This window comes from Falco punctatus, assembly GCF_963210335.1.
Source record: "Falco punctatus genome assembly, chromosome: 4".
NCBI classification, from domain to species: domain Eukaryota; kingdom Metazoa; phylum Chordata; class Aves; order Falconiformes; family Falconidae; genus Falco; species Falco punctatus.
Window position 1 is genome coordinate 50072430 of NC_137583.1, and position 16600 is coordinate 50089029.

Genomic DNA, 16600 nt, shown 5'->3' on the forward strand with positions numbered 1-16600 from the left:
GGGGCGGGGCAGCCGCCAATCGCGCCAATGGGGCGCCGGCTCAGCGCTCTCCGCGGCCAGGGCGGTGACGTGCTGCGGGCTCGGCCAATAGGCGCGCGACGGGCCGTGACGGGCGGCGGGCGCGGGCCGTGAGAGGCCGCGGGGGGCGGGCGCGACCGAGGGGCGGCGCCCGCGAACATGGCGAAGACGTACGACTATCTCTTCAAGCTGCTGCTCATCGGCGACTCGGGCGTGGGCAAGACCTGCGCGCTCTTCCGCTTCTCCGAGGACGCCTTCAACGCCACCTTCATCTCCACCATCGGTGAGGGCGGCCGGGCCCGGCGCCGCCCGCTCTAACCGGGGGGGGCGGGCGGGTGGGTGGAGGCCCCGCCGGAGCTGAGGGTGCCGCGCGGGCTCGGCCCGGGGGTCTGGGGGCTCGGTCCTGGGTGCTTGGCCCTAGGGTGTGGGTGCTTGGCCCCGGGGGGGCTGGGGGCTCGGCCGGGGCTGCCCGGAGCCCGGGAAGCGGGGCTGGGAGGGGCAGAGCAGAGCGCCGGGTGCCGGCGGGAGCGGGGGGTCACCGCGCTGCTCCGCGTTGCAGGTATCGACTTCAAAATCCGGACGATCGAGCTGGACGGGAAGAGGATCAAACTACAGATCTGGTAGGGCCCTTCCTCCGAAGCGAGCGCCGGGTGCCCACTGCCCCTGCCCCGCCGGCAGGTTTCCCTTCAGTTTTTATACCCGTTATTCAGCAATTTACGAAACCTTAAAAACCTAGAAGGCAGCTGTAGCGCACCAAAGACTGGTTCCATTTAATTAAAACTTTTGGTGGCTTTAACTTGAGCGTGGTGGTGCGGATGTTTGCAAGAGCCCCATGTCGTGTCTGTTGCAGGGACACCGCCGGGCAGGAGCGATTTCGAACCATCACAACCGCCTACTACAGGGGAGCAATGGTAGGAGCCGTGCGGGTCGCGCTGAACCGAGACCAGGCCGTGCAGCCCTTGCAGTCAAATCCGCCGGGGTTGGCGTGGAGCACGCGGACCTGTCTGGTTTCTGACACGTGAGCGCCGACAGCTGCTGCTTCCAGCGGTGCTGGGGCAGCGCGGGAGTGCCGGGAGGCCGCTCTCCTCTGTAACTCGCTCTGCAAATACATGTATCCCGTGAGCCAGATCTGGCGAGGCACAAACTGTGATTAAATGCTAAATGGAGCTGTGAGCCGGCTGTTTTAAATATTGCCTTTGTTAAATTGTTCGTTTCTGCTATGGATGAGTCTTAACTCTTGCAATAGCTGAAACGATCTGTCTCCTTCTTCATCTTTAGGGCATTATGTTAGTCTATGACATCACCAATGAAAAATCTTTTGAAAATATTCGGAACTGGGTCAGGAATATTGAAGAGGTAATTTCTTTATTTACTTACTGAACATTAACAATGCTGTTTCTTCCTCCAAAAGTAGTTGAAACTGAATTGCTTCAGCAGCATCAAGTTTATTCTAAATTCATGTGCTGGAGGGAACGTGGAAAATAAATTGAAGGAAAACCAGTAATAATAACACCTGTAACCTTGTGGTTAACAGTACTTGGTCGTGCTGGCACACGAGAGCCAGCTAGGGGACTGGACCCCCTTCGGTGCTGAGATGACCTAAGAGATGATGTTTTGCAGCCACCAGAAGTGATCTGAGAGCTGTCATGGTGCAGGATGCACTGGGTGGCTGGGAGGAGGGGGTTGGGGAGCCTGTACATCCACAGACAATGCTTAGCACAGGTGTTTCTGTTAGGTACTCGATGTGTGTCTCCTCTTTTGTACAATATTTATCTACAAAAAACCCCAAGCCCAAGTCTTTGATTTGTTTCTATCTCAGCATGCCTCTCCAGATGTTGAAAAAATGATCCTTGGGAACAAATGTGATGCAAATGACAAAAGACAAGTTTCTAGAGAGCAAGGGGAGAAGGTAAGGGCTCTAGCTTTAACGTATTTCAGCTTACACTTTTCACAGTATAAAAATGGCATTTGTTGCTGTCTGTATGCTGCTTTGGTACAGCGGTATTTCTAAGCAGAACTATTGGATGTTTCCCAGGCTGTGGTTGCAATACGTTTCCCCATTCTGATAAAAAGATGAGTCTGTGTTAAGAATTGTCAGTTATCTGGTAAATGAGCTGGATTTGTTCTTAGAAAAAGGAAGAAAAAGTGAGTTAGTGTTTGGCAGTGAGGAAATGTCTCTCTCTGGCTGAAAGCCGCTGAGACAAGCAGGCAGCGTTGTCTTTGCAGGCATCAGATGTTACTTAGTCAAGGTGGAGAAGGTATGTCTGTGCGCTGCCAATGTTATGGGATTGACATGTCTATGCAAGAAAGAAAAAAAAAAGACAAAGGAGCAGAATAAAATGTGCGCAGCGTGTAAAACAGCAGAACAAGTCCTGGGCAGAATAGATGCTACTAGCAGGGAGATTCAGTTCCTGGTTTTTGCAAATTGTTCTGCTTGAGTAAATCCCAAGTTCCTCTGAATTGCGCCAGGAGGGGCAGATCTGGCGCAGGTGGTTGTACTTAGAGCAGTTCCTGCAAGTACCCAACTAACATGAAACCTGCTTTTGTTCAGCTTGCTGCAAGTTTTGGAATTAAATTTATGGAGACCAGTGCAAAAGCAAATATAAACATAGAGAACGTAAGTACCGTAACCTTTCTCTTGTATTTATTGTCATCTTTGTGCAAACGAGCTGGGAGAGCGCTTGCCCATCCCGGTTGGATGCAAAACATGGTGGTCTGATACCACGGCTGGGTTATGAAGTTGTTGTCTAAGATTATGCTGATTTATTTAGGTTGAACGTGGTGTTGAGAGCATAACACAAGGGTGTTAGAGCAGCACACTGGACAGCTTGGCTTCTGTCTTTGCAACCAGCGATGTGATTGATAAAGGCCAATATTTTCACACCATGCTGCCCTGGGTGGTGCTGTAGTGTTGTGTACCATTGTGGTTTTCGGGCTTGGAAGGGAGGTCATCGGGTTGGATAGGGGCTGTTAGAGCCTGGAGGGGGGAAAAAAACCTGAAAATGTGCCATTCTTCAGTTCAGTATGCAGAGAAACTCGGGGCGGCAGCTTATTGCTGAACAAGTGTTAGAATGTATTTTACTCACCATGTAACAATTGTTTTACTTGTCACAGGCGTTTTTCACTCTTGCGAGAGATATCAAAGCAAAAATGGACAAGAAGTTGGTAAGTGACTTTTATTCTGTCTGCACTGTGTTTAAACAGGGGGGAAAACCCCACCAATGGCAAGTGCTGTTTCACAGTGTATAACAAATACTTTGTGGTCTCTTTTATGGGGGGGTGCACTGAAGGTTACAGAAACTTGGTTTTGGTTTTGTCAAGCTGCTGTCTGACCTTGGCTAATAAACAACTGTCTCTGCATTTTGGGAATTGGCTGCAGTGGTTGAGGGTTTCCAAATAAAATTACCTTTTATTTGTTTTATGAGAAGTCAAGTGAGTGGTAGGGCAATTTAATGATACTTCTTGCTCGTGCAGGCTAAAAAATGGAACTATATGAATTTGCAGAGGAGGCCCGCTTTGTACTTCAGGGCAGTCTTCAAACCAGTATGTTTAAAAATAGGTGAAGAACAAATTTTTTTTTGGTAACTTCTGTGAAAGTGTCCTGAGAAACGATTGGGTTATCTTTTGTGCCATAAGCGAACACACATTGATGTCAGGTTACTCCGTAGGAAATGAAGCTAACAAAGGTTCCTTCTACTTTTACAAAGCATTCCACCTTAATGTGACTGGACGTGCCCTTGTTGGGTCTTGCTGACGATCCTGAACTGCTTCAGCAAGAGCCAAACATGTCCTGTAATTTTATATATATATTTTTTTTAATCTTAGCTGTCTGAGTTTAGAGAAAGAACAGATTCAGTGCATGTTAGTGGAGGCCAAAAGTAGCGGGTGCAGTCCTGTGGGTTCTCACAGTGGCTGCCGTAAAGCTCGGGTGACTGAGTGCAACCTGCTGCTGACTTTAATAGTGGGGTTTGGATATGGCAGGCTTGAGTCAATAAAATGAACAGATGAAGAAGCTGTTCAGTATCAATAAGTAACTTAATATTCTTTGCATCTTCAGGAAGGCAATAGCCCGCAAGGCAGCAACCAGGGAGTCAAAATCACACCAGACCAGCAAAAGAAAAGCAGCTTTTTCCGATGTGTTCTTCTGTGAGGGACATGGCCTTAACCTGAGCTTCTGCTCAACGGAACTGGACTGTGCCTGTTCTGAGTGAGATTTCCTCTGTCTGCAGACTTAGCTTTTTCAACATACCTTGTCACTTTGTGACCATCTGAATAAGAAATCGTTTATTTTAGTAATTGTCTGACTCTTCAATTTTGGAGATGAAACAAGTTTATTTTTGTCAGATTGCCACTGGGCATGCGTATTGTCTAGCAGAGGGAGTACAGATCGGACGTGACCTGTGACATAGCGCCTTTGCTGACACGCTTCAATCTTGTCGTTCATATCCGTAATGTATCCAAATTAGAAAGATTAAGTTATGATCCAAATAAGGAATTGAAATGCCAATATTAATGAAGTGCAGGTATGCGTACATGATACATGTGCATATCCGTGTCTGTAGATGCATATACAACAATTGCATCAGAACATCAAATAAATGCACTTAGGTGAGCAGTACAGGCCTATACCTTTTTTCAGAAGGTAGAAGGAAACTTTCTGCATCTCCACCACTTTGCTACTACAGAGAAAATCCTTTACCTGTCTGTTCCTTATTCAGTTGCGTTACTCCAGACAATCCGCAAGTATGATTGAAGTTTTAACAACAAAAAAAAAATCCTCCTCAAAGGAATCTCTATTTTTTTTAAAAAACCAAAGTGTGCTGTAAATATAATGGATCCTCACCATCAGGAATTACTTTATCTATGTGAGGCTTGACCGTGCTTAATTCAGTACTCCAGACATTTAACAGGAGATGATTGCTACAGTGAGGCCCGTGCAAATGATCTGTCATCTGTTCTTAGAGAAACAGACAACGTGGTTCAGGTAGGGACACTTGCTCAAAACTTGTGACGTTACAGTGGGCGGCTTTTCCTTCTCCAGTTGAGAATGACACCAGATCTGTTGTGATGTAGTAGCTCATTTTAAATTGTGACAAGAAAATGTATTGCACTGCTTCCAGTCGTGTGTTCTCATGCACACTCACTCACATATGCAAATAAATGTTGCACATACGAACACTTTCTGAAAACAAACTTTTTAAAACTGAGTTTTGCCTTGCTGCTTTGTATTGATCATTTCAGATTTCAAGCAGCAACAAACCTGTTAATAGCATGCATCAATGCAAATGATGTCTAGTACTCAGTGGAAATATTCTATGTATTTATTCCTATAAACACAGTCTATTACATTCCAATATCTAAAATGTAACGGCCAAGTGAAGCTCCTAGGTATCTAATTGCTCTCAGTTCAGAGGCTGCAAGCCTGGCCCTTAATGAGACTTAATTAGAATAAGGAGCCAATAAGAGCCATGTATTTCAAAGTCTGCTGTCAAGCGATTGGCATTATGTGTATTTAATTCGAGTGAACGTATCAGCTGTGTCCTGCAACTCACTGGAATTGTTAACATGCTTTGTTTACATTGACAACTTCACTTGAGGGTGAAATTAAAGCTGATTTTAAAGTTCATGAATTTACTCACCAGTTTTGTTTTCTTCAAGTTTGTGGTATTGTATTCTGGCCTGAAAATAGCACTCCTAAGCATTACTGTAGTTAAAGATCTATCAGATTCATACTTAAACTCTATAAATCTGCAGCATGCAATTGGGCTTAACAGGAATATTGGCTGTTTTTCTAAAATGGAAAAAGGAAATTTTACTGTGTAAGTTACTGGTTTATAAAAATTCATTTTATATTCTACCAATATTTTTATTTTTAATAGCTAGCAGATTACAGTGAGCTCTGTTCATGATTAAAATCATACCTAAAGCTTTCCCCTAGCCAGAACCTTATGATGTTTTGTTTGTTTGTTTGTTTACTTGTGGCTTTTTAGCGTGAGGACTTTGTGAACGTGCACCATAGTGGATTTACACAAAGGTGTATTTCTAGGATAAAATCATGTTAAGCTACTGAAGAGCCTTCTAGTCATTATGTGCTTCAAAGTGTCATTAATACAGAGCTGTAGTTTGGACAAGCAATGCTTCCGTCTTGAGACAAGGATGCTTTTAAAGAAAGACTCTGTGCTTCAAGAAGTTCCTGAGGCGGAATTGGGCAGGTGATTAAGGCATGGTCTGAATGTTGTTTTCCTGCACAAAACTGTTCTGTTTGATGGCTTGTTGCTGTCTTAGTAGTAAATGTGGATTGTCTTGCATCCATCCTTCTACTTCAGTATAGCCAGATGTTGCAGCCAGACTTATTTTTCAAAGTGACTGGAAAAATAAGTGGTTACTCTAATTTGGTATCGTGGGCTGTCCACCGTGATACTGGGTATTGCCAGTTGACAGTATCTAAATCAGTAACTCATCTTGAGATGAGAAAGCAAACCATATTAATTCACAAGTGGATAAATTTTGAAGGATGAGATTGTATTTTCTCATTCCTCGTTCTCTAAATCTTAAGTTACTCTTTTGCATTCAAAGCAAACTCTTTGTATGTGAATACTTTTTGTTTAAACTTACGCTGGTTGTTGCAAGTGTCTGTAGCTAATTTATAGCATGATTTCCTTTTATGAAATGATTGGATTTACTTGATGAACAACTGCATTATTGCCTGATCTCAGGAAGCTTCATACAGTTACTGTGACTACAGTCATCACTGTACGTCTAGGGTATACAGACTCTACACAGAAATTAAATCGGTGTAAGCAATATGAAAGCTAAAATGCAAATGTAAGGCAGAAAAAGACACTGCAGTTGCACGTATGCTTGGCTGTGCGCTGCTAAATACGGACATCACATCTTGGAGAAGTACAATATGTAGTTGATGTTTCCATTGTGGAATTAAATTACTGTGCTTTTTAAGTATGAATGTTATGGGAAACGATCAAAAGAGGTACTACGTAAATACAGATGGTAATGTATTTATATCTAAGCTTTCTTTTACCTAAGGAGGAGAAAGTCTGAAATTGGATGCAAAATTTGTAAAACAGGAATTTAAGTAGATCTAAAAAACTAACCATGTGCTTACTATGCACTCCTGGTGTCTAAATGCCACTAAAATTTCAGGTAATTGATTAACACTTGGTTTGTAGAGAAACAAACCCGTTTTTGAGCATGTTCTCAAATTCCCTGACTTTAATGAGTATCATAGAATTCTGTGGTTGACTTTTATCTGGGGCTGGTTTCAGTACTTTGGATAGTCTTCACCCCTTCAGGTGTAGACCTGTCAGTAAAGGGTGGAACTGCTGTTCTAACACTTGGCCGTTTTAACACTGACGTTGTCTGTGTCCCTTGCTGATGAGCACATTGAATGTTCCTTGACATCACAGCCTTACACCAGCATCAGACTTTCAGCCTCAGATTTATAAATCCTATGGATTATTGTAAGTCTCTTTACTGCTGCTGAAAATTATTTGGTCTTCTCCCGTCACGCGAGATGCTAATCATCTTGCTGACAATTAAGAGTTTTATTGTTGTGGTGGCAGTGTCATTGGCTGAATGATCATGCTCAAAAGCTACCCTGATTTCTTGTTCTCTTGGACTTGAAACAGCTGGTGTTTATGCTGGAGAGGAAACGGGCAAACAGCTGCACAGAGGATGGTTTCCATTTGTACTCGAAGTTCATAGGGGTTGGGAAAGAATGATGATTAACTTCTGTCTTCATGTATAGATTAAATAAAGATCTGTTTAATTGAACGTTATTGGTGACGTGCAGTCTGATTATTTGAGGCTGCCTTGTTCTTTGACCCATCTCTTTTGCTGATTGTTGGGAGGTTTTGTTTCTGTATTTGATCCAGATTTAGTGGGCTGTTCTTTGTAGCCTTTCTGCAGGAATCATATGCTCTGCGTTGAACGCGAGTTGGGACTTACAACTTTGTTTTGAAGGGAACTTAATGCATCCCAAAATTTTTAAAAATAACTGTAAATTGTGTTTTTAGAATGATCACTTTTGGCTGCCACCCTTCCCATGTTACAACTGCTTTCTTAAACACTTCTCATGGATTTTCATGTTTGTATTAAAAACAGAACTGTTGTTTATTACAGTATGTATGTTTTTACTCTGTTGTATAGGACCCTGAGCACTGCATAAATAAACTTATGAAAAGAGAATTTTACAAACTCAGTCAGTCAGTCCTGTTCCTTATTTGTACACATGGATTCTAGTGTGAAAAACAGGGTATTTCTAGAAATAGAAGAGAGGGACAGGAATCTGGGGTAGGCTGTCTAGTCCTTTAAAGTACGTTGACTTTTCAGTATAAATTCTGAAATGGAGAGCTCTATATTCTCAGAACGTGTAGCAGTCTTCTGTGATACACTGGAAGAATGCTTTAGCAAATGGATTCACTGGACCATTTGTTAAGACTGTAGCTGATCAGAAGAGTTGCTTACACAATTTTGATTACCAGTGTTTTTGAAACGATTGTAAAGGGGTTTGTACTGGTTAAGGCTTTTTTTTTTTTTTTTTAAGCTGTAATTTGATACAAGTTCCTTTACTACCTGGTGGTATCTGAACTTTAAAAAAATATTTCTCATCTCACTGTCGAGGCCAGATTTGCTCTAGCCGGGAAAGGGGAATAGACACTTTGTTAAATTACAGGGAAATCTTGATGAAGAGCTTAATAAATTGTTCCTTTAAAAGAGATAAGACAAGACTTCTCCCACTGGTTCAGTTACCAGAAGTTGTCCTCTTTGCTCCTCTCATTTTGCTCTCATGGACAGTAATCTCGGGTGAAGTAATGGTTGTTGAAGGTTCAAGAAGCACTTCCATCTACGTTTCACTAGTTTCAGATTCGAATGTGAAATGTGCTATTAAAAAGGAAGTAATGATCAGTCACATAGTGTTCTATTCAAAGGATTCACTACAATTAATCCTAAAACTGTGCTATAAGTTGGAAACTGTTCTATGAAGCACTTGCATTTATTTAATGATCCTATTCTTTGCAAGATTTGAGTGCTGCTTTGTGTAAGATGTGCGTCAGAATCCACATTAAGACAGTCATGCATTCAATGAGCTCATCTCATGTATTTATCAACAAAGCCTAAGTGCTCACATTAAATTTTTAAGTTACAAGGATGTTTTGTCATGTAAAAAGTAGATCAGAGGTTCAAAAAAGCAAGTCAGGAAGCCTCCACGCTTTTTCAAGCATCTGTGCTCCCAGTCTTTGCAGTGGGCAGCATTACTAGAAACTGTCAGGGAAGCGTGGTGATCTGTAGTGGCTGAGGAGATGTAAAACACACACTTCAGAGACTTCTGACAATTAAACTAAGAGCAATTTTCTGTTAGAAATTAAAAGCAAATGTTACCTGAGGAAATCTGGAGCTCGTATTATCATACGCTGAAAATCTTCCAAAGACAGCTTGCCATCGTTGTCCGCATCAGCTTCATAAATCACCTTTTCACATACAAGGCTAACTTCTTCTGGGGTAAGTTCATTTCGGGTTAATTTGTTAACAGTTTTCTCTAGATCTGATTTGCATATGTAATCATCATTGTTAAAATCTGTCAAAGGAAACAAAATTAATTCAAAGTGACATAAGTCAGCATTTCACATGGTTGACTGCCAAGACCTAATAGGAAGCGTTTGGTTCCCAGGCTGTAACGTATTTATGTAAGTAGAACTTTGAAGTCAGAAATGAAGTTACCGTATAGAAATTCAGTAACAAAATAAAAATCCTGGAGTAATTTCTCCTTATCATACATAAGGGTAGCCTAGCCATAATTAAATCATTCTAGCAAATCACTACACTGAACTAAATGCAAGAAATAGTACGAAGTTAAATGAAGAGAACGGACTGGTGCAGTTTTGGTGCAGGTTCACTTTTTTTAACATCTTTGCTGAATCATGTATAGTTTAAATCACACGAAAAGAGTTTGTTTGATATATTGTTTGGCTTTAGGTGATCATAAAGTAACTGAAAACAGTACTGTAAAAAAAAATAAAAAATCTTTACATTTGTCCTTGGAGAAAAATGCTAGAAGTGTGCTTCCCTGCCTCCCACCTCCCCTGCCAAAACCACCCTGCAGATTTATGGGCAGCCAAATTCCTGGTGCTGCACTTTTCCAAGCAGCCCCTCAGACACAAGTATTTCTTAAATGTTTATCTGCTCTTGAAAACTGCAGATAATTTCAGGTTGTAAATTCTGTAGAAAATCCTAATCCCAAATAAATATGGGAAGTGGCAGAAGGATAAAGAAGAGCAGAAGTTTCTAGGAGAGAGAACAAACATTCAAATGCAATTAAAAGAAAGGCTGTATTTAAATTATACCGAGCTAGAAATCATTGGTGGTGACAAAATGAGTATTTTGCACCCCTACATGAAGTTGCAGGATTTCCCCAAAGTTTACTTTTTTGCACATTTTGCTCACCATAAATTTTAAAAGCATAATACGCTTTCAAGTCTCTGGGAGCCATCTCACTCAGCACTGAAAACATGTCCAAAAAATCATCTAAAGTCATATTGCCACCTCCATCCTCAGAGAAAACCTCTGCTATCCGCTGGCGGAATGGATTGTCCTGGGAAACAGAACACAGGAGCAAAGGAAGGTCATCTTTACTAGCATTTATTTCAGCATACATAAGACAACTGCAGCAAGATGATTTTTGTTGTAACCCCTTTTTGGCAAATACTCTCCTTTCTGCTATTACGTTCTTGTCTAACATTATCAGCACTCGACGCAGCTGTAGCCTTCTTTAACCTTTGTGCAATTTCAGGGTGTTTTCATGGAATTGTTAGAAGCTTCCAGAAAGACTTTTCACTTCAATAGCTGAAATCTATTTGTATTTCAGCCTCCCAGCAATTAGTACTGGATGAATTATTTAAAAAGGGTAAATTAAACTGAACTGTGTCACTCGATTCTAGCTGTGTTCCTTGCTCTGTACCTTCAGCTCTGGCATGCTGCCAATGAGTTCGTAGGGAAGTGTCACGTCTGGTTTATCTGTGTAGTCAAGTGGAACTAGCTGTGGGGCTAGATCTCGGTATCTATAAAACAGTCTGAAATAGAAAGAAAAGCTTGTTTAGGGAACATGTTATTTACACCTCTGAGAACAATGTGTTTGCCTTTTCTGTATTACTCTTCACACTTTGCATCCTTTACCAAGATGGATGATAGCGGTCACTAAAAAGCATTTAGTATGCTCTGTGCTTGGTGGTAGAAGAGACAGTATTAAAAAGAACACAGTTTAACTGGTGAAAAATACAAAGCCTTCATGCTTACAGAATAATTAGGATAATACATAGGTCAGGCAGCCAAACCACTAGATACCCTGTGTCTGAAAACAGATTTTTACAAAGTTTCAGATTTGCTTCTGTGTGGCCAGCAGTAGTATTCAGGCATGTAGCATAGCTATGATGTATGTGTTCATGACAACAAGGCAGAAGACCTTAAACCTGAAGGTTCACCTAACCAATTTCCAAATGCACAAACATTTGTGGCAAGGCAAAAGGGATCTCTTTTAAAAATCCACAGTGAATGTGACCAAAAATAACGAGCTTAAACTGGAGCGTGAAAGAATCCATCTAAATGTCAGAATAAAATCCTGAATGCAGGAAGAAAGATCTGGGACCAATTCTAGCAGGCTTTTATCGACCCCAAGTATCTACCTGTTTTTCCACAGAACTCAGGTTCAAGAGATAGCAGAGACATATAATAATTTGAATATATTCACCACTTTATCAGCATGCTATTTGTTTCAGTGCTTATGCTAGAGTAAGAATCCCATTCACAGCTGTTATCAACAAAACAATAGGACAGAATTTTAAAAGGGATCCTTATCAATAATAAATGTCTTATTCATGATAGAGTTATGGTTCTGGCCTCTATCATGCGGAAAGGAGACAGATTCAGATTTCAATTATTACAGAACCATTCATATTTTATCCTGTATAGGATTCAGACACATGTATTGAGGTTCTAAACAGGGACATGCTCTGTACAAAACTGTCACTTGTGCTCTGCCCTTCAGAGAAATTAGCAAAAAATGTGTGATGGCCCCTTGAGAGATGCAGAAACAGAACACTTCCCTTTCTGTTATCATGCGTGATGGTTAGGAATGGCAAATGCAACTTCAACATTATGTACGCTACTACCTGGTAAGTATTTTTTATGAGAGGAGAACAAGTTCAGGTTTTATGTAAAGACTCTCCGTCCCACATCAACAGACTACTGAACCTGTCTTTATCAGATCCTATGGTTGGAGATTAAATGGAGTGTTTGATGAGGTGCATGAAGGCTCTGGGAAAAATGTACCTTAGAGTATCAGTCTTATTATTTACAAGGAGACGTGAAGAAAGATAAAGAAAATTTGACACAATCGTTCAGGTTTTCAGAAACCAGGCAAAGTATTCCAAAGAATAACAGTATACTTTGAAGGATCTGTCACAAAACAAGGTGAGAGGAATGTGGAGAGGAGAGGATGGTAAAGTATGCACTAAATTATAACCAGTTACATCTATTTCTGATAAAGACTCGTACCTTGTTACAAAATTTAGAAGTCTGTCTCAATTTAGGATAGATAACATAGGGGTTTTGTACATTAAAAAAGCAACATGAATGCTCAGGTTGCTCAAAGGTATCACCTTAAATTTGTGTAAATCCAATTTTAAATTATTTTTTAAATACTTCACCCTATGTGTAACCTGTCTTCATTGCAATTTCTGTCCTTTACCCACATATACAAGATTTAACAATCAATCAATCAAACAAACAATTGTACACAATATACAATTATATAATTGCATATACAAGACTCACCTCAGAATTTCTTTCCTTGTAAAGAATGTGCAGTCCTGTGAAATAAGAAAAGATGTAACAACAGTTTTTAGCATGCATTGCCTCAGACTTTTCCCATACAGTAACTTAAAGGAAGTTATATTGTAATATATATGGCCAAGTATTACAGTTCTTTCTTTCTGGCATATAATTAGGAGTATTTTATAACCCTTCTTGATGTAAGAATCAAACTATGTTACTGAAATCTTTGCTGTAATTTAGTACTACTACTAAATAATTTTAAAGGGATTGTTTTTAAAAAAACTTCACCTTTATACAGCATTCAGCCTAAACAGCCATTTTTGTTTTATACCTGATATGCATCCAGTTGTTCTGGAGTGAAAATGGTTTGCTTGTTGCCCATTTCAAGCTCTGAATGCTGATTCTTGTCCCATCATTCTTCCCTCAAAGGCACCTTTATAGGAGGTCTGGATACTCAGTTATTAAAAGCTACAACAACAAGGTTCAGGTATAGCAGAGGATCAAGTAACCAGCTCCCCTACTCCACAGGCTGCAAAGTATCATAATAGGAGCATTTCAACAAATCTTTCATCTGGCTGCTTGAGGCTCTTATCCAGCATCACTCACCTGTCTCCTGTGTGCACAACAGACTCATGTTTCAGTATTTAGCCAAACAACTAGCTGCTGATTGTCTGTGCCTTTGAAGCAGCAGGTTGGCTTCATGGACCATGCGTCTTCATTCCCCCAGGGATGGGAAAGTAACCATAAAGTGCTAGGAATGTCTTTCTTCTTTAAGAATTAGCACTAAATCCTAGAAATCAGTAGCAGTAACGGGTAACCCCTCATCCTTCCTGCTTTTCTCTGTCATTTCTGTATGTTCACTGTGTTATAAACGATAACAACTAAAACAATTTTATTTTGGGTTCAATCAATTCCGGTTGAGAAACAATAAGCAAAACCAGCGCTGGGTGCGTGGAGAACTCAATTAGTTCCACCACACGCACACCTGAGTCCTAAAAGCAGCATCTTTTATGCCCGGATCTCGACCGATCTCCTCTCGCTGGATGTCCGTCCCGCTCTTTCCCCGCTGGGCCGTTAGCGTACGCCTTCTCCTCCTATTGGCTCTCCTGTGGCGCGCTTTTTCAAAGTCTCAGGGTCTCCGTCTCCTTTGGTGCGCTTTTCTAAGCAGCGATTGCCTCAGGGGAAGGGGGAGCTTTTACATTTTCTCACAGGGGAACCACACGTGCCCATTCATTACGGTTGTGGTACAGGTTTTAGATTTACACAGGGTACAACAATTACACTTAGCACACTACATTCTATTATTGACATGAATCATGACTGCGTTTATCACAACTGGACACTAATGCTAATCATAGTTTGTACTGGAGGTAGTGTATATAAAGGCCTCTCTCCCTTTATTCTGCATAGTCTGCTAATATACCTTACCACTAATGATTATTAGCGTGCCATGCATATATACAGATACGTGTATGGCATTTACACTGAAAATACATGTGGGTATACAGTTCGTGCTATGTTCATACATATATAGCATTTACACTGAAAATATGTGTGTGTAATAAGTAACTAAGGGTAATTTGCTGATCAAAGGGGTTTTTAACAAAAGGAATGATCTTGCTGCAACAGATTTGAGAATGTTTTGTCTGGCAAGAAAAGAGTTAACTGTTAACCATGAGGTTGGAGATGTACCTTCTCAAGGCCAATGTTAAACCATAATCTCATGTTACTATGACAACCTTTGTCTTCGTCTAGACTTTAGTGTAAAAATAGATTAGTTTTGTAATATACAGCTTCTTGCTATGGGACTGAGAGCATAACTGTTTCCTTAAACTGGCCTTGAAGTTGAGAATAAAAGGGCTGTGTTACTTGTCGGAATTTGCGAGCCTGGATGGAGCTGTGACTCCCCGGCTGCCCAGCTCACTGTTTTTGCTTTCCTGCCTTAATAAATACTTAAGTGAATTTATTTCGGACTCTAGTTATTTCAATTCAACTATAACATGTGGGTATACAATTCATACAGGCAGTATGAAATATGGAAAACAAGGGGAGGAGGGCCTGACTGCACAACTGCAGTGTGTGGCAAGCTGCCTCGTTTATTGTAAAACTGTAATGGGTCTCCATTACCAAGCGGCTGGGTAGGTGCGTGTGTCCATGGGCAGAGTCCCCTCAGCGAAGGCAGGCCGGCAGCCCCCCCGCCGCGCCCTCAGACAAGCACACGTTATTCAGCATGGGCCGCTGTGCATGGGACGAGGCGTGCGTGGGGGGCCGCGCCTGCATCGCTTTGTGGCGCTGCCTGGAGCTTCGGCTCTTTCCCTCAGGGCGGCTTCGGCCCGCGGCGGTGCCGCCTCAGCGCGGGGGAGGAGGCGGTGCGCGGCCGCCAGGGGGCGGGGCCGGGCGGGGCCGCGCGGCGCCATGGCGGACTATGAAGCGGTGCAGCGCGGGCCGCTGCGGCTGAAGGGCGGTGGCGGGGGCCTGGCGGGCGGCAAGCGGTGAGGGAGGGCCAGCAGGGGCACCTACACCGGGAGGGGTGGCACCCACACCGCGGGGGGACCGGGCCGGGCGTAACACCCCCACACCGCGGGGGGACCGGGCCGGGCGTAACACCCCTACAGCGCGAGGGGGAACGGGACGGGACACCGGGGCCGGGGGGACACGTCTACACCGGGGTGGGGACCGGGTCGGGGAATGGACCGGAGCCGGTGGGGACACCCACACCGCGGGGGGGTGGCAGCTGGGGCTGGGCGCTGACCTCCCTCTGCCCTCAGGAAGAAGAAGAAGGCGAAGGATAAGGCCCAGATCCTGGAGCAGATCGTGAGCAGCAAGAAGCAGGAGGAGGAGAAGAAGCGCGGGCTGGACAAGCGGACCCCGGCACAGGTGGCCTACGAGAAGATGCAGGAGAAGCGGGTAGGGCTTTGAAAACCCCAATCGACCCCTTGGATGTGGCCCCTGAGGGGCTGCGAGTGCTGGGAGTAACCTCTCGTGTCTTCCTCCAGCAAATGGAGAGGATCCTGAAGAAAGCCTCAAAAACCCATAAGCAGAGAGTGGAGGTGAGCTAAATTATCCCACTTTGCCTGGCGTGTGTTCATCACTCATGAGCTGGAGGGACTGGTTTGCCTCTGAAACACAGAAGTGGGGAAGCAGAGGGTCTTGGGGTTCAATGGTGGTGATGTCAGCACCCAATATTAAAGGTTTTCTTTCTCTTTCTCTCCCCTAGGACTTCAACAGGCACTTGGATACGCTGACTGAGCATTATGACATTCCTAAAGTCAGCTGGACTAAGTGAATGGGCTGCTTTTCGAGGCTCTGGATCAGCATTTGGGTTTTGGTTGTATTAAGCAAGGCTGCCATGTAAATCTGTGTATTCTCCATATTGACTATTTAATATATCTTCTGAACATTGATGACTTTGTACTGTCTTATTTCGCTGTTTTGGTTTTTGTTTTTTAAAACCAAATATTCAACAAAGTCTTTCCTTGGCTGATGCACTCTGATTTCTGTAGGGGCAGAGGGCTATTTTTTTTTTTAGTGCTTAAAGTGAGATTAAGGCCAAAATCAACTGCTGTGAGCCAGCTGGAAAACATTCCTTTATTTATTTTATACAAACAGTTGTTCTTTTTGGAAGCAAAGAGGCTGACAGGCTCACATAGAAATTACACAAGAAGCTTATGCTATCTAGAGTTCTTGGCGAGGTGGGGGGGTCTGCTGTAACTCGTAATTTTGGTGTAAGTTCTCA

General features: G+C 42.7%; 3 protein-coding genes across 3 annotated transcripts; 2 read left to right on the top strand and 1 right to left on the bottom strand.

The window, feature by feature from the left end:
* Nucleotides 1–30: 30 nt before the first annotated feature.
* RAB8A (RAB8A, member RAS oncogene family) lies at nt 31–5644 on the top strand. The gene is made up of 8 exons (XM_080385960.1): nt 31–301; nt 578–638; nt 869–929; nt 1297–1374; nt 1838–1927; nt 2570–2635; nt 3133–3183; nt 4076–5644. Exons 1-8 carry the CDS (start codon nt 178–180, stop codon nt 4166–4168), a joined length of 624 nt encoding a protein of 207 aa, XP_080242086.1. The 5' UTR covers nt 31–177; the 3' UTR covers nt 4169–5644.
* A 1064-nt stretch (nt 5645–6708) lies between these two features.
* Nucleotides 6709–15135, bottom strand: CIB3 (calcium and integrin binding family member 3). Its single transcript, XM_080385962.1, has 6 exons — nt 13196–15135; nt 12865–12899; nt 10994–11105; nt 10480–10627; nt 9418–9613; nt 6709–8919 (listed from the first exon to the last, which is right to left on the bottom strand). The coding sequence occupies exons 1-6, from the start codon at nt 13244–13246 to the stop codon at nt 8898–8900; spliced, it is 564 nt and encodes a 187-aa protein (XP_080242088.1). The 5' UTR covers nt 13247–15135; the 3' UTR covers nt 6709–8897.
* An 89-nt stretch (nt 15136–15224) lies between these two features.
* On the top strand, nt 15225–16268 carry FAM32A (family with sequence similarity 32 member A). Its single transcript, XM_080385961.1, has 4 exons — nt 15225–15356; nt 15633–15771; nt 15861–15914; nt 16082–16268. The coding sequence occupies exons 1-4, from the start codon at nt 15280–15282 to the stop codon at nt 16148–16150; spliced, it is 339 nt and encodes a 112-aa protein (XP_080242087.1). The 5' UTR covers nt 15225–15279; the 3' UTR covers nt 16151–16268.
* The last annotated feature ends 332 nt before the right edge of the window (nt 16269–16600 follow it).